We start from the raw sequence: 18,396 nt of genomic DNA, 5'->3' as shown, positions 1-18,396 counted from the left end.
ACAGAATTCAGTTTACAAGGACTAACCAGCGGAGAAAAGGGGTAAATATGCAAATATTGCTTCCCTACTCCTGTGGCTCCTCCCTAAAGGTGCATTCACACCAAACACGGCCAGTTTCAATGTTAAGTCAATGGAACAGATGCGACATGAGGCTTTCTAAAATCTGAAGATTTGAGCGATGGGTGCGGTGCGAAGGTCTGCCAGTAAATCGTTTTTAAGCGACAGGGCGCAAATGACCAAAACTTAAAGGGTATTCACACCCTAAATCAACTTCTTTTGGCTGTTGATCTCTATAAATGGGGATTTTAAGACACTTTCTGTTAGACATTTCCAAATTTTTGATACATTAAAATAAAATTGTTGGATTCTTGAAAATATGGTAAAAAAAAAAAAAGTCTGCGTGCTGCCCCCTAAAGGTTGAACTTAGGTATTGCAGTTGAATTTTGTGATTGGTCAAACAATGCAAGTTTTAGAAGTCTCACATCATGATCTGCGGCTCCAGTAATGATAACAGTCCTGCCCCCAAGCCCCACCCCTCCGACTGGATTTTCACATTTTCGGCTGTGGGTGGAGTCCTTCCCTGTTTGGTTACCCTTTAAATATCTGAAGTTTGACAGGTCGCTGCGTCGCATCTACCAATCAGGGAGTCAAGTTTGAGCAGGTGACGTTTTCAGCAGCGGGTAGAATATTAATCCAAAGCGAGCGCTTTAGGCCAGAACTTTCATCTTTTCCTTTAACCCGCTGGAGCCGCAAGGTTGCAGAGCTCTTCCGGCTACTTTGGGACAGATCGTCAGCTTTTGCTCCCGCAGCGAAATTCCCTCACTTAATATTCCGGCAGACAAAGAGCTGCTGCAGTGTCGGGCCTCATTGAGACACTAAAAAAAAAAGGAAAAAGGTCTACTTATTCAATTTTTTACCCCACAGGTTAATACTAGAGAGTCAGCCTTCAAGCTCAGTCACAGAGACACAGAAACACCACAGAAGCAGCTGTCATACAGACACAGCCGCCTGTACGGGGAAAATAAGTAACAAGCTGAACTAAAAGTGGGGCGTTTTTCACTCTAGAACACAAACGCTTTCTCCTCTGTCCAATAAAAAGTCCTGCAGCAGCAGAAAAACACACATTAATACAAAAAAAATTTGCATATGTGCAACTTATTACTGCACCAATAATAACCAAGAGCCCCAGAAACAAAGCAGCTCAGGTTCAGTGTCAGGAAATAACCAGCTCCTGTTTTAACCAGATAACACTGACTGTTGTTGTGTGAATGGGAGCAGACCGACTAAAAGAAGATTTACCGCCGAATATTTATAGCAAGTTCTCAAGATAATGACGACAGAAGGTTGGGTCGTGACAAACCTTTCTATTGAGAAAAAAAAGAGGCCTGAATGTCAATTGTAGCTTCCCATCCTACAGTTTAACTCCTCTTTTGTCTCACTAGGATTTGATGTAGAAAAATGACAATTAAACAGGCAAAAAGTTACAGAGCCCCTCAAAAGACTTAGAAGTTTCTAAAAAATTGAAGTAAAAAAGTGTTTTTTTTTTATAAATAAATAATTCTGGTTACCATGTGGTACTCTCCAGATAGTATCTGGTGCACATCAAATAGTAACTGGTAACTTACCAAATAGTACAAGTAATAAAATGTACCAAATAGTTCCAAATATTGATTTTTTTTTAAGATAGTAACTGGTCCGCACCAGAGAGTAACTGGTGTGTACCAATACCAAATAGTAACGTGTGTTCACCAGATATTAACCAGAATTTTTTTTTCCAGAAAAAAACAGATAGTGACCACAATTTTTTTTTTAGAAAAAAAAAAATCATTTTTACTTGAAATATCTTTTTTACTTCGATGTCTCTTTAGGGTTTCCTTGAAAAGTCAAATTAGAACCTAATCTAATAATTAAATAGAACACAGATGAGTCTCACTAAAAGAAGAAAAAAAACGTAATATCTTTTTCAGATTCATGCATATATTAACCAGCAGAAAAATGATAATAAAATAATTGATAAAAATTATTAAAAAAAAAAATACACAATACTTTGTTGTGGTTTACAAATGTGCCACAGCTTTCAAAATCAAGATCACTTCACTTTCTCCATTAATAAATGAGAAACTGTGAGAATATTTATCTGAATGCACTTTTATGTGACAAAGAGCTCAGGTTGAAATGTGGGACAGTCATACAGAATGACCACAAGGTCGTCAAGCCATAAGAATTGCTGCAAACCAGTGGAGGTTAGAATAATCACCTGTTTGTTTTAGCCAAAATAAAAAGGAAAATGTCAATTTCTAGGCAAGTTTCTGAGGTGGTCCATTAAAAAAATATTGCATATTTAATATAGCAATAAGGGTGTTAGCTCGGATGAGGACAATGAAGACGTTAATGGATCTACTCGTCTGCAAGTGAACGCATCAGAATGGAGCAGAGCAAGGAGCTTGCAACGAGCAGGCTCTTTCTATGACAGTTTTTCATCTTTTCCTGATTCACAACAGGAATTAGTGCAATTTTAAGGTTATTTTCTTTTAGTATATGTCCTCCATCATCAGAGAAATGCCACAAGAACATGCTAAAAACATCTGTAGGAAACATTTCTGCAGCAAACACTTTTTTCTAACTCTTAATAAGCTTTGTAAACACTTAATCAACACTTAATCAAACTCTATTTTTCTATTCGTTTATAAAGTCCTTAGAAAGATATGTATATGTGTAGTTTACTACTTTTGAATGTGGCAAGATCAGAGATAAACTCAACCGCTTTAATTTAACTATCTTTTGAGATTTCAAACGCTAATACGTCAGTCAAACTAACACAGGATGGTTTAAAAAAAAAAATCTAATTTGAGCATAGAAAACTCTCCTACCTTTAAGTAGGAGTTAATTCTTGGCGAAAGTTCCAAAGTTCCGTCTTTATTCATCTATTTAGTCTCCATGTTGTTGAATCGTCTGAAAGGGAAGCACGCAGGTGAAGCGAACAAGCTAATTATGATCAAAACTGCCCAAAACATCAATTCAAAGTCAATATGGGCTAAAAATGTTTCGTAGGAAAAGAAAATGCTCTTTTTTCAAAATTCTCTCTCGTTATTTTTACCTTTTAAGAAAAAATGTATTTATTTTAATCATTTATTTAGTTATTTGTTGATACCGGAAACAAATGCGCAAACATCCGGTTAGTTTTCAAAATAAAATGCCAACGATAAACTATTTTTGTTTATGTTTTTTTGCAAACACAGACCCTTAAAATCGTCACCTTTGAGGCCTAATAGGTCTAATTCTTCAAAAAAGAAAGAAAAATTTCTAGAAAAAACAAATCGATATTTGAACAAAAATTTCATAAAACATGTTCTTTAGAGACAAATATGGCAAATGTGTCTTTGACAACTTTAAAAACATTTCTGCCTTATATTGCTTTTTTTTTAAATTATTTGCAGTTCTTGTATTTTCTTTGTATCCTCGTGTTAATTTTCTCCTTGTTGTCAGACTGAAAAATGAAGCTCTGGCGTTTACCTTAATACTGTAAAGTAAATGTGACCATGTGATTTATCATCATGTATTGACAGGTTTAAACTATTTATTTAAACTAATATATCTGCATTTTTATATTGAATTTCCTGCAACTATTTTAAAACGTATTAAATAATTTTAAAACAAAAATAATCATTGAAAAAAATCAAAACACTCTAAATTATCTAGGGGTGGGCTTCAGCCCCCCCTCAACGTGACAGAAAAAAAAAGTTAAAATATAAAAACAACATAATAAAAATGCATTAAAGGTAAAATATACAAAAGGATATTTTTATATGCCACTTTCATCAAGATCATCATCATAATTAGATATTTTTTCCAACATCTTTTATCTTCAGAATTCATTTGTCACACTTTCCAAATAATCTTGTGAAACACATGAAAACTTTTCAAAAGTTTAACTCTCGATCTTTGACCATCAGAAAACAACATAAATTGTTGGAACAGGCCATAAGAGGGAACCAAGCAGAAAGCGTGGTCATTATTTACCAATCTTTTTTCTGCAGCACCCATGAACTGAAACTTTTTCCCAACTTTGTTCAATATAAAAGCACAGCAGGGAGGGGAATAACCTCAATTTACACCGAAAAACTTCAGAGAACTGAGAAGTATCGCCGTCTGTGTGGAGCAGAGAGGGCAGAAAGAGAAGGTGAAAAATAAACGAAAACAGGCAGGAAAGAAGTGTGACTGCATGTCAGCAGAAAAGACCGACTGTGTGTTTATTTGTTCTTTTTTATGATTTATTTATAAGTAGCTGAAGTGATGTTCTTTGCTGAGAAAATGGAAACTGATACAAATTTAGGATTTAGGAATTTGCAAATTTGGAAATTAATTTTAACTTGTTCTAATGAAATTTATATCACTTAGATTTTAACGAAAAACATGGTTGATTATAGTAAATGTGTTAGGGAAAAAAACGATAAAACTTGACTTCATAAAAAAATAAGTGGAGGTAGTGGGTGTTTTGTTATGTTTAAATTTGTATATTTTTGTTATCTAAATGAACTCTGAATTTAAGCTGATTTGATTCCTGATAATCTCAAAGAGCTGATTTCTCATCTTAAACTTTTTTAGTCTGGGGCCTTTTTTTTTACTTTAATTTAACCTCATTAATTTATATTTAAAATTGTAGGAAATGTCTATTTTGTACAACCCAAATTTTTAATTTTACAGATATTTTTCAATATATTTCACAATAATTTTACTCTAATACTAAAAAAAACTCAGTTGCAAGTAGTAAACTTGTCAAATTTTGCAGCAAAAATAGAAAAGTTGAAACAGCTTTTTATGTTTTATAAGATCAAACAAGTAGTGACAAAATTAAAATGTCTACAATCAAACTAAAGACTAATTAAAATTTTAAAAATGTCTAAAAAAGCAGGTGAAACTCCATTAAATTGATTGTTTCTGAGTGTTTTCACATCCGTTTATTAACATGTTTGTTTTAAACCAAATACTGCAAAGTTTAAAACTTTTTGAAACTTTTGTGTTAAATTTAAAATAATAATAGGGGTGTCGGTTTCATTTTTGCATGACTGTAAACTGTTGACATAATTGGCAAAAGTTTGATTCAGTCTGAAACAAGAAGAAATCTCCACAGGTAAATAAAAATGTGAATTCTTCTTATTTGAATTTTATTTGAACATTTTCCTAATTTTTCATCAGTTGCTACAAAGAAAAGCGGTCAGCTGTTCATCACTTCAAGTATTTATCCTCAATTGACAGAAGAAAACGACAATTCCCTGTAATTTGACAAAAGAAATAAAAAAAATGTTTGAATATTGAAAAGATGCTTATTAATGTTCTGTGCAAGTATATTCCTCTGATGTTCTCATCATAAATTATTCGTTTTTAGGTTATTAAATCTGTAAGATTTATTTAAAAAATACCAGTATTTATATTAGTAATGTAACAAAAATGACAGACTACAACAGAAAATGTTTTATTCTGTGTAAAACACATCTGTGTCGCGCATTAAATTACAGTTTCAATAAATCCTGAGCAATTTTACAGCACCAAGAGAAAAGAAGTCGGCACAAAACGCTGCCGGCTTTTGTTCACAGAAGTTCACGACTTTGTGCGGGTTTGATGGATTTCCTCTGCTAAGGAGACACAGCTCTCCAACATATAAATAAGAATAAAAGTAGTGGAAGTCTCTCACTAAAGCATCCCTGACAAGATTAGAGAAAGTTTAGTAGTAAGACAAACAGGTAAAAATATTCATTAAAAAAGTGGGGCGCAAAGTTGACAGTATTTCTAAAAGGCAGCTGGATTATTAATCATAAGTCAAGAAAGTTTTCTGGTTTGAAAGTACAGATAGATTCACAGATTTGATTTAAAGAAAAGATGTTTGCATTATTAAAACTCGTTTTCACCAGCTTACATGCAGTTTAAAGCTACCGAAGGTTAAAAAAGGACTGTTGTGAGAAAAACTTAACTGCCTTTAATGCTACATAAAGGTATCGTTTCTCCTCCATCAGAGATATTTGTTGGCTTTTTTGTGCATTCCTCTTCACTTTATTCCATCTTCAAACTCAAAAGCTGCTTTCCCACATTTGAACACAAAATCATTTAGCCAAAAAAAGCTTCATAGTTCATTCTCAAGTGAAAGTGTATTTTTGCTTGATGGGGCTGGAGGAGGGGTCGTCATGGTACTCTCTGCAGGGCGTAGAGGATGCCGATGCTGTCGACGGTGACGAAGGTGGAGAAGTCTGACGACACGTGGATCTTCCTCAGAGCGTTTCCTTTTGGGTAGAAGGTCTGCAGGGCGACTCCGGCCTTCACGTCCCACCACTAGAGGAACAAAGAAGAAAAATAAAGACGCTCTTTTATACATCCATGCAGCAATTTATAAACCCACTCAGATGGAAACATGTTCTTGTGGCGTTTATCCTCATAATGGAGGACATGTGTGAAGAAAATTACGCTTAAAAATTGCATTTCTGAGTATTTTCTTCATCTAACCCCGTAATGCCCGTTGTCTCAAATATGCAACAAACCAAATTATCTCCGTTCTCCCAAACTACTATAAAACTATATAGTATTTTATATTATTTACTATTTTTTATACTTTATATTGTATTTTATATTATGTCTTGTATTTTTTATGCCAATTTCTTTGCACTGAAACGGTTGCTGCAATTTCATCGTCCTTGTGATAATGACAATAAAGGTCTATCTATATAGTGCTCTGGATTTAAAAAGCAATATTACATTTTCTCTAATGATCAATCAAGGCAAATGTTCAAACAATTTTCAAAACTACATTAAAAACATTTTTAAAATAAAAAATCAACTTCTTTCTTATGGTACCAGACGATTGCAGACATTCCTCCCTCCTCCTATTCATAAGTGACAAGTTGTCTTTCCGTTACCTTGGCAACAAATTATTAAATGAGTTTGAGTTCTTGATAACAAGGTTCATAAAAACAACCTAAAAAAGATTTTTATATCAAGGTTTAAAAACTGGGTTTGATTATGTTTGAAAATATTTGTTTTACAATTTAAATTTCATAAACCATTTTGATTTTGAATTGTTATTCTTCAATAGTTTGGTTTGATGTTCTAGATTCTTCAGTCTGGTTCTCTATCTGTTCACTTAATGTATTTTATTTCTATTTTTCTTTTTTTATATATATTTTGTGACCATCTTGGATAAACCCAGTTGGGTTTTCTATGACACACAATCATATAATTTTATTTTTATTATTTTTTTTATTATTTTTTCTTAATCACTTGTATTCTTATGTCCTTTTTATGTGTGTAAATCAATCAAATCAAAGCAATCAATTTAGACACATGCTCACTTCTCTTTTATGTCAAATATGACATCAGTTTCCTGAGTAAAAACCTATTAAATGTAAATATTCTAAGACTTTTTAAGAATCCACCGTGTTCTCATGATGAAAAGTCGGATGGTTTATAAAAAAATAAAAGTAAATAATTTTTTTTTCGCAATAAAAATCGTTCAAACACAATGCATTGTGGTCAATATTTGCTAATCCAGCAAGCATTGATGCACATTATTTTTTGCAGAGGCTTCTGGGAAATTTCAGACACTCCAAACAAAACTGACAAATCCAATATATAGTTCACCAAGTAGAGAGTAGTGAAAACAATTCAAACATTTTTATTCACAAACAACATTTTCAAAAACTATTTTTCCTCATTTCTAAACTGTAGGAGCTTCAAACAGGAAGTGAATGCAAAAAAGAAAACGCTTTCATTCCAGCACACTGGGAGCTTAATGATAGCTGCAGAGAGGACCGTGATGAATTTAATAGCACAATATTAAACACACACACACTCCCACACAATATCCACATCAGCTTTCCTAAGTGATTCTGTTTAATCTCTGTTTAAAGCTGACATTTTCCGGTGAAGCTCCGTCTCTTTGGGATGAATCATCAAAGGCGCATCGAGTCAATCATTTATGCTTTGGCGTGAGTCGGTGAGAACATTAAACTTGAACAATATTTTAGGTGATAATGTCACATCAAAACGAGACACTGGAGCTCTTCCAGGGAAAGAAAAGAGGATATAATAAATGCTAATATTGTGAGTTTGTTGTGAAGTTATGCATTTTGTGTGTGTTGTGTGGGTTTGGGAATGCATTCGTTTCCTCTGCAGAGAGCCAGGCGGCGTCAGCGGAGAAGGCATCAGCAGATGTTTGGCTTACACAAACACAACTTTAGGAGGCGCTCATTTGAATACGTCCCAACGTGGCTCAAAAACACTGTTTGTCTTAAGATTTGCTCTTTTTCAGTCGGATTCTGTGGATGTACCAGAATCAAACACTCAGTTTCTGCTCTAACATGCTGTAGAGAGACACTGCAAAACACCGTCTCCAGAAATTATATATGTATATGGAATAAATAAGCTCAAAATAAATATTTAGAAGTAAAGAATAGAAGAATTTTGATCCATTTTAAAAGCGTTTTTAGTTTTGATGATGCTGTTTCTAGGACATAGTTTCTGCAGAGCGGCAGTAATTCATTATAAATTCACCTCTGACTTGTTGGTGAGAAGCAAGCCCGCCCCCTCTTCCCACCACCCATCTGTTTACTGTTTTCTCCCCTCATACCGACAACCTAATTTTACTGAATGTTTACTATTTAAAAAAATAAAAAATAAAAATAAAAATCACATACAAGTCGCACCACCGGCCAAACTATGCAAACAAAAGCAACTTTTACTCAGAAAAATATGGTAATCATAAGCTTATTTTTAGATAACTTTATTGACGATGCATATTAATGAACATTAAAATAAATGTAAATATCCAAGATTACATCCACAGGCTAATTTCCATCTGGAGTCTCTGGTAGGTTGATGTTAAAAGAAATAAAACAAGAGTTTAAGAGATAGAAAGTACGCATAAAATTATAAAACGGGTAAAATAAATAATACAAATAAAAATACAGAATAAAATTTGAACAGATTTTAAAAATCAGAGCTTGCTTTGTAATAAAAATGTCCTTATTTCTGGTCATTCATGATTACACCTTTGAGACACTTTCAAGGTTTTTTTTTAATTACCAAATTTGGACTCTCTTATTATTGGTGTTACTCTAATTTTCCCCATTATCAGAAAAATGCTACAAGAACATCTTAAAAACTCCAAAAACACAATTTTCTTGGATTGGGGTTTTTATAAAAACTCAGATCATCTATTAATGCAACAAAAGGAGATCAAAATGATAGGATAATTTCTAAAGAAATCTAGTTTCACTAATTTATGTCGTATTTCTCCTAAATATAAAATATAGAATATAGAACATATTTGTATGGAAGCTAAAATTTAAGAAGGAGAAGAAGGAAAATTAAACAATCACAGATATGATGCATTCAGTGCAATATGCAAATGTAGAATTTTATTTATTTATTTTTTTTCCCAAAACTTGAGCAGCAGCTATAAAAGTAAACAGAATCAAGGTGGGATCAGTTCAGTCAGGGATGGGATTAGAGAAGGAATACTCAAAGAAAAAGACATTTGGGTGAAGGCTTTTCCATGGAAGATAAAATAAATGCCAGACGTCAAAGTGTTGAGGACTCAAAGACTGAAGCAATCACTGAGTTTATATATAAATGTATGTGGAATAAACCACCAAACAGACTGAAGCACAAAAGAAGAAGAGCTCACGAACAGCTAGAGTGAAACAAAAGCATCAAACTAATTATAAAATTCTAAAAAAAAAATAAAAAAAAAGTTAAACTAAATAACTATAAAAGAAAAGTAAATATTTAAAACAGTTGGCACATTTGTGAGCAGTAGAATTAAAGTGAAGTTTGTGTTCGAGGAGAATGCTTTTATTGTGAAAAGTGTGAGTGTACAACATTTTTATGAGCACAAATTTGGAGGTTTGTAACTTCACCTAATAAAAACATAAAACACTGAACAACGGAGACGCTTTCTAATTTTGCAAGAAGTTAAAAACTTTCTAAGCATTTATCTTAACAACTGTCGGACAGACTCTTCTGGGAATTCGCTGCGGCGTTTTTGCATGTAACACTGCACCTCCATTGTGAGAACAGATGGCTGATCTGCTGATATCAACACCATAACAGTGGGACGATTGATTTATGGGAGTTAGTGATGCATGTAGATGCTTAATGACTATACGGTTTGTGAATTTCTGATTTGTTTTTGCAAAGTCTTTGGTCTGCAGTGGCTGACATCCAGAAACTTTTGTTATCCGAGGCTGCTAAAGTCATCAAAAAGAAAAGTTATATTCTATGAGTGGAAGAATGAGCTTCAGTTTTAATCGTTTTAGCAAAAATACTCAAAAATTGAAAAAAAAAAAAAATGCAAATGTGGAAATTGATGAACAAGAGTGTGTATTCATTTACAGATGAATTTACAGTAAAAAAAAAAATAAAAAATTACTTCAAAATATTCAGCAGAATAAAAAACTTTTACCAAACGGGGAGCAAACTTTACTGACATCTAGTGGTAAAGTTGCAGATTGCAGACAACTTAACTTAGAGGAGTACAAGAGATAGGTCATTAATCTAAAACCAGAAAAATAAAGCTTTCCCCCAAAAAATTAAGGAAAAAAATGAAAACAGTTTAGCAACACATGGCTAACAGAGTCAGGAGGGAAATCTATGGCAACTTTGGAGCCTTTTCGGAGGTTTACAGCTAGACTTAAGTAAAAAGGATGAATAAAGCAGCAGTTTTTATTAAAAATAATGATAATAATAATATATAATGCCTAAAGCTATAAGGAAACTTTATGTTGTTGAGACATTTTTCAGAAGATGAAGGAAATGTGAAAATAAAATTAAGTTCAAAATTGCTTTACATTTTTTACTTTATTCAAATTGTGGTGAATTAGGAGCAGGTAAAAAAATTTAGTTTGAAAAAGAAAGTATGTATGATGTATAAAATTATATCTGATGGATTCACTTGTAAAAAATAAATAATTAAAAACATCATATAAGTCGCACTTTTGAAGAAAAGACGCGACACCTGCAGTGCCCTCTAGTGGTTGTAAGTGGTAGAACAACTAACATATGAGCCTTTAAAAATCACATAGAAGCTGCACCTGAGTATAAGCCGCACCCCTGGCAACACTATGTAAAAAAACGCAACTTATACTCCCGAAAAATATGGTCAACAGAAATGCAATTTTGAGCTTAATTTTCTTAGTATATGTCCTCCATCATCAGAAAAATACCACAACATGTAAAAAAACAGAAAAAAAACATCTTTTTGGTGACTCAGCATTCGTCAAAAGAGTCAGTAGACAACTAAATCAGAGCATATCTTCACTTTTTCCAGTACTGTTCGACGTTTTTGTGACACCACTAATGTTAGGTTGAGAGGTGTGATGGGTCACACTGCTAAAAAACAAAAAAAAAAGCCTTCTAGAAATAATAAAAAAATCTCAAAATGAAGAAAAAAAACTTAAATAAGCAAAAAAAAAAAAAATCTGCCATCAGGATTAGAAAAGTTTTGACCAAAAATTCTTATTTTAAGAAAAAAAATTCTAGTCACCAAGACGTATTTGTCTTAAACTGAAATTAGTTTATTGAAAAACTTTTTTAACGTTTTTTGTTTTGGATAAAAACTGCATCATTAAAATGAAAACTCCACTGGAAACACTTTACAACAGATCAGAAGGTGATCAGAGAAATAGAAAACTTAAGAGAAACTGTCAGGTTAAATTACATAAAAAAAAGGGACACAAATTCTGTAAAATCAAATCTAAAGCTTGAAAAAAAAATAGAGTAAGATTGTTAAAATTACTTTTAAAGAAACATCAACATCAAATTTGTGAAATGGATTCTTCTAAATTTTTGGCCGTTTTATTATTATGGATTTTTTCTTGTTAGCATTTAAATAGAAAATGTTTTTTTTGACATTTTTAATCCATATAAAGCTGAATATTTGGACCTTGCTCAGGGGTTTCCTCTGCATGAAGAGCGAACTGGGAGCTTCTGATCTAGTTTGGGGACTTGTGTAGCAAACCCTATATATGCCATCTGCATAATTTAAACGGAGAGTCGCTGCGTCAGAATCCGTAACCACACTTCATGTAGGCTAACACCACAGCAGCGCTGCATGTCGTCCAGCAGTCCCTCCACATTTGCAGCGGGGAGCTAAATAGGTCTTTTTATCCCGGATGCCTGAGGGAAAGTCAGCATCGCTTACATAACGGGGAAACCTGTCTTGTGTTGTTCTCCAGAACAATGCTCATGTGTGAGTGAGAGCACAGTTGGGTCTTCAGGATGGTGGAGGGAGGTGATTTATCTTCTTCGTACATAAATAGCTCCTCTACCAACTCCAGAGGGAGTGAGTACAGTTTCTACACTTTAGAATATAAAAATACATTTTAAAAAAATGTTATTCATCTCAGATTCCATCTGATGAAACACTGATGAACCTTTTTACATTTTACTTCACACTTACAGCTTTTTTTTTTTAAATCAATTTTTTTTGTTCACCTAAGATAAATTTGAAAAAGGAACAACACAGTAATTATTAGGAAAAAAAACCTATTTTAAAAATGACTTAACCCTACATAACCATTTATATCATATTTGATACAGACCCCTATCTCGTTACCATGATCTGAACTTTCCTTAAAGATTAATTGATTACATATTTTTGCCCTGTAGTGCACAATAATTCCACTAGGGGCAGTAAAAGCGCTCGTTTCAAAATGGCTGCCAACATGGAATCTCAAAAATCACTTTTGGCGGGAAAACATTTTGCTAACTTTCATAACTTTCTGGTGAGCATAAATCATCGACTGTTCTTTTATTTTTTTAAGACAACATTCTGTATTGAAATAATGCCAAAATTATTATAATACAGTATATCAATACATGCATATATCCCAAGAAAGCACTAGACAATATTTTTTTTTTTCCAAATACGACTCAAGAATTACCTAATTAATATTAAAGTTTTTACATTAGTAAAATTGTAAAATACATGTCATTTTACAACATTAAACACTGCAACTATATCTCATTAACAAGTTGCTTTTTTTGGTAGTTTAGGAAATATTTAAGTAGAAAACAAAAGTAAGATTTAACCATATTTGATTAAAATAATTATTGAAATATTGCCTATAAAAATTAATTATATATTACCATAGCAGTATTTTAAATCGATACAAGTATCGGCAAGTAAAGTATCGCGATATTTCATTGATATTTATTTTCTTAATGCTCCTATTTTTTAAGATGGTAAAAGAATGGCGATTCTGTACAGAAATCTACAATTATAAAGTAAGAAAAACAAAAAGTGAATTAAGTCTGACTGAAAATGAATGTGTCCTCCAGTATGAGGATCCAAATTTTTTTATTCACTTTGTATCATGAAGTTAAAAATTAGATTATTTTACTTCACATTAGGATGTTGGAATGTGTATAAAAATAACAAATCAATTTCTTATAGGACTGTCTTTAAATCTAAAAAAGAGAAAAATTTGGCAAATGCTTAAAATCACAATTCTAAAAAGATTATTCTCTACTAAATTTCCCTCCGTTGATCTACAATTAAATGTAAACTCATTCATCTCAGTCTATCCCACTAAGTCAATTAACCCCGGATTAACGAGGGAAACAAAAGCCGGATAAATATTTCACCAACGCTCCACAAAAGAGCTGAATTCAGGCCATTTTCTCGGCTCAGCACTCTTTCAAACTTCTTAAATGTTGCTTTCTCCTGTGCAGAAACAAATGCCAAACTCATGGAGTCATGGGGGGGACAGAAACATCTGGCAGCACCGCGGCCTCGTGAGGCTGCTAAACGGCACGTTTTTGTAATTCCTGCAATATGAAGACACACTTCCAGAATTTGCATTTTGAAAGCGTGTGTGAAGGTATTTTTAGAGGCAGGTCTGCTTCTGTGTTAGAGCAGCGCAGCAGGACAGCTCATTTCTGGAACAGTGGGATGGAGAAAAAGCTCAAATCAAAACTCCCAATCCTGCCCGAGCAAACGCGGCGGCCAGTTAAATAAACACGGGCTTAATCACATACCTGCCACGTCTAAAAATAGCTACCATCACAACGTGCTACTTTCAATTTCTGGACATATTTTCAAGAAGGGAGGAATTAAAGAAAAAGCCACGGGGAGCAGCCAACATGAGGTTCCTTCAGCACCCCAGATGGCTTTCATTTAAGAGGCTGCAGAGCTCAAAAGAAGCCCAATCCTCGAGTGCTAAGCAGAGATGAAATAAACCTCGAGAAGAAGCTGGAACCTTGCTGCTACAGAGAATTTTTTTTTAAAGAAGCGCACAATAGAGCTGCCATGTTGGCTGACACTAAAGCTATTTATAAAGATGTGATGCAGTGGATTAAAAGACTCTAAACAAACAAAAACAACATGAATTTTGACTCATAATGAGCAGATTTTAATAAAGAAAGATGGAAACAGTCATCGTGTGGCGACGTAGCTCCCCAGACATGCTGAATAATTGGAATCTTTAGTATACGCCCACTCAGAATTTAACGATTTTGGCTGATTTCAAAAGCTTAAAGGAAAACATATTTTATGCAAAAACAAGAAATCATTTTTGAAAAACCCACTATAGCTCAAATATCCCTTTTAATTGCACAGATATTGTTAGATTTAGTGGGAGAGGATGTAAATAGATAGGTGATGGGAAGGGGGGCGGGGTTCCTCTGCACTAATGATCCCGCCCACAATTCGGAGGTGAATTTCTATGAACTATTGCTGCTCTGCAGACACTTTTTTTTTTTTTTTGGCAAAAAACGGCATAATTATAATTAAAAGACCCCTTGGAGCATTATTAAAATGGATCAAAAGGCGATCAAAGTGGGAATTTAAATCTAAAGTAATACAAAAACGTAAAAAGTGGTTTTCAGATCAATAAAATTATCAAGACGGGTGATCAAAACACATTTTTCTGTATTAAAATATGTTTTTAAATAGACTTTTATTTGCTTACAAGGCAGAATAACCTTAAAAAGGGGCCAGAGTAGAGCTTTTACGCATTTTTTAAGGATAATAACTAGAAGACCTGCCATACCTGTGATTTCTTGATAAAATCTGCAGGTAAAATAGAAATGTGATTTTTTTTTTGTATAAATCCTAGTATATTCAAGCTACAAATATAAATTAATTAAAAATGATCTTTGCTACAAATGATTCTCCCATTCATGTTAAATTTATAACTATTCCATGAGTATAAGTACAGGTCAGTACATTTTCAGACTTTCATGAGATATTTCTTTTTATGTAGTATTTTCTAACTTTACTGCTCAGTTAGCGGTGCTCAGCTACATACTTCGCCTCTAAGCTAGCGGTGCTTAACCGCTAACTTTTCCGCTTAGCTAGCGGTGTTTAGCCGCTAACTTTTCTGCTTAGCTAGCGGTGTTTAGCCGATAATTTCCTTGCTCAGCTAGCGGTGCTCAGCTACCAACTTCGCCTCTAAGCTAGCGGCACTTAGCCACCAACTTTTCCGCTTAGCTAGCGGTGCTTAGCCACTAACTTTTCCGCTTAGCTAGCGGGCCTTAGCCACCAACTTCGCTCCTAAGCTAGCGGTGCTCAGCCAGTAACTTTTCCGCTTAGTTAGCTGTGTTTAGCCGCTAACTTTTCCGCTTAGCTAGGGGTGTTTAGCTGCTAATTTCCTTGCTCAGGGAGCGGTGCTCAGCCACCAACTTCGCCTCTAAGCTAGCGTTGCTTAGCCAGTAACTTTTCCGCTTAGCTAGCGGGCCTTAGCCACCAACTTCGCTCCTAAGCTAGCGATGTTTAGCCACCAACTTTTCCGCTTAGCTAGCGGTGTTTAGCCGCTAACTTTCCCGCTTAGCTAGCGGTGTTTAGCCGTTAATTTCCTTGCTCAGGGAGCGATGCTCAGCCACCAACTTTGCCGCTTAGCTAGCCGCTAACTTTGCTCCTCAACTAGCGGTGCTCAGCTGCTAACTTCACCAATTATCTAGCGGTCCTCAGCCCCTAACCTTGCCAATCATCAAGCAGTGTTTAGCCGCCAACTTTACTGCTCAGCTTGCAGTGCTCAGCCGCTAACTTAGCTGCTCAGCTAGCGATGTTTAGCCGCAAACTTTATCGCTCAGCTACTAAATGCGGTATGCACATCCATTTTTTGCAAAAGTTTGGCTGTCGTTTGTTTTTGTGGGCGAAACGCAGACACACTAACGAGCCAACTCTAAATTTATGTTATGTAATGGGGGGCATCCACAAGCAGCCAAAGGCGGAGCCTCAGAGATCGAGGCATCTTACTTACGGGTTGGAAAAAACTCACAAAAATAAAATATTTCCCAAATAATTTGTTCTTTGTTGAGCCAAGGGTAATACATGATCACAGACTTGGATAGATTTAAGAAAATCCTGACAAAGGCCCTAAACACCATCTGTTGTGAATCTGGATTAAAATTTGCTTGCAAAATAATAAAATATCTACTCATGGTTTGTTTTGTGAAGCTTTCTCTGCCCCTCCACGTCTTAAATATCTCCAGGAAAGGTTAGCTCAACCTTCATTTCATCTACCCCCCCCCCCCTCTGGACCATCCATCACTTTGAGGCTGACTTGAGTAATGACCGGCTGTAACCGTCACCCCGTTTAAAATGTCTCATAAAGATGCACTTAAGAGACGGGGCACAGTCTGCAACAGTTTTCAGCAAAAACATCACTGCCAGTGGAAAGACAAGCGCTTGACATCTCCTCTGAAGGTGACGGTCACCAGAGCAGACCAAAGACAAACATGACAAGAGGAAGGAAAATAAAAGTGAAGGTGTGAAACAGCTGGAGGAGAAACTAGTAAAAACTGGTGTTTGGGGAGCTAAAAAAACTACTAAAGAATGAGGGGAGAGTGGAAGAAAAAGATTTTCTTTTCAAATCAAATCTCCCTTTCATTGCAGACTGATCTCTTAAGGGATGTCTGACAACAGTGATGGCAGAGAGGAGCAGTCATCTTAACACTCCCATCCATCTGGACAAACAGAGCGGACGCGTGTGAGCCACAAACGTGTGAATGAACGCGCGACTACGTGCAAGAGGTTCTGGAAAAAACAAAAGATAGAACTAGTACGACTGAAACTACTAAATAATAACACAGAAGATCTTTCTTTACAGAAAAAGATTTGCAGAATCCGATGAAAACCACTCATAATGTTACTAAAATATCAATTGTTAGATTCTCTTCCTCTTGTGTCTATACTGTTTTAACCTTTTTATGTAAAAGTGATACAAACAATAAATCGTCCAATCACGAACTTGCAAGTGAATGAAAAATGGTGCAATTTATCTAAATTTCAATAAAGAAATTCACAGAAAATCAGTTTTAAGCTTAAATTATTTTATAAATGTTCTCCAATGCTAAAAATGCATGTTAAAAAAACACCAAAAACTATATTTTTTGGAGTGGATCTTTAAACTTTTGCGGAAAAGCTGCATTAGAAAGACTTAATTCCTGAATAATAATTCAAATATTGTTATCATTTCCACTTATGTCAGACACTATCTTGTCTGTAGCTACATCCTTCTCACCGACTCTCCAAAACTAATTAAACTTGTGACTGAAATAAGTTTCTGAGCTTAAAAAGTAGGCCTGAGATAATTTGTGTACACTTAAAAAGTAAAACTTTTAATCAATTAACAAAAGCTCTGTAATTTGTTACATTTAAAAATATCGATTTTTATCAAACTAAATATTTGAGGTTAGTAAACCATCAAACATTTGATAAAACCTAATCATTTTAAATGTAAAAATTCAACATTTCACTTTTTGCAGTGTACATTTTGATACTTGAACTCAAAAGATAAACTCCTTAGAATTAGAAAATTTAAACCCCGCTGGAGGATTTTCTTTAAATAAGTTTAAAAAAATTGCTTAAAAAAATATATTTTTGAAATTATGAAAAGTAATTAATAAAACACTTTTTTAAAATACAAAGCTCTATTTACTTTCTAGTTTTTGCACTGTAATAAGCAATAACAATGTCTTACTATAATACTACCAAACTATTCCACAGGATAAATATCACAGTAAATAAAGTAAAATACTATCAGTGAAATATCAGAAGGTTCCAATCCTTCCTTCACCTCAACACTCACATCAAAATGAGATCAGTCAGCTTTTACAGAAAGCTACTTCTGAGCTTTTTTTGTGTTTTGTTTCTAACATGACGGTGTGAATTATTCTGGGGCTTTGAGCGGGAAAGTGTGTTGGTGCAGGCAGGAGGAGGCGTTTCACACCTGCCGCCTCCCTCTTGGCCGACGACACAGTGACGGATTGTCTCCTCGTCGTCTGGAGAGTCTGTGTGTGTTTGTGTGTGCTCCGAGGGGAGGTGCGAGAAACACGCATCAGGAGACGCAGGCAGGTGGGAGAAATGATGAGGGTCAGTGTTCGATGCCCGTCTCAGAGGAGCGG

General features: G+C 34.6%; 1 protein-coding gene and 1 long non-coding RNA gene across 6 annotated transcripts in view; both read right to left on the bottom strand.

Annotated features, from left to right (window-relative positions):
• LOC112159146 overlaps positions 1–4,462 on the bottom strand; it is a 60,500-nt gene extending 56,038 nt beyond the window's left edge. For 2 of the 5 annotated variants that reach the window (XR_004947183.1, XR_004947185.1), the window contains exons 1-2: positions 3,098–4,416; positions 2,871–2,952 (exon numbers count right to left, since the gene is read on the bottom strand). This is a non-coding gene — a long non-coding RNA (uncharacterized LOC112159146). Of the gene's footprint in view, positions 1–2,870; positions 2,953–3,097 lie in introns of all 5 variants that reach the window. The other 3 variants (XR_004947184.1, XR_004947186.1, XR_002921431.2) reach the window with 3 other exon arrangements.
• A 995-nt stretch (positions 4,463–5,457) lies between these two features.
• apaf1 (apoptotic peptidase activating factor 1) overlaps positions 5,458–18,396 on the bottom strand; it is a 45,175-nt gene continuing 32,236 nt past the window's right edge. The window contains exon 27 of the mRNA XM_024290801.2: positions 5,458–6,324. Coding sequence (XP_024146569.1) covers positions 6,178–6,324 — 147 coding nt within the window. The 3' untranslated portion in view covers positions 5,458–6,177. The remainder of the gene's footprint in view (positions 6,325–18,396) is intronic.

Source organism: Oryzias melastigma, linkage group LG23 (genome assembly GCF_002922805.2).
Source record: "Oryzias melastigma strain HK-1 linkage group LG23, ASM292280v2, whole genome shotgun sequence".
In the NCBI taxonomy this organism is placed as follows: domain Eukaryota; kingdom Metazoa; phylum Chordata; class Actinopteri; order Beloniformes; family Adrianichthyidae; genus Oryzias; species Oryzias melastigma.
This window is presented reverse-complemented; position numbering and strand designations above follow the sequence as displayed.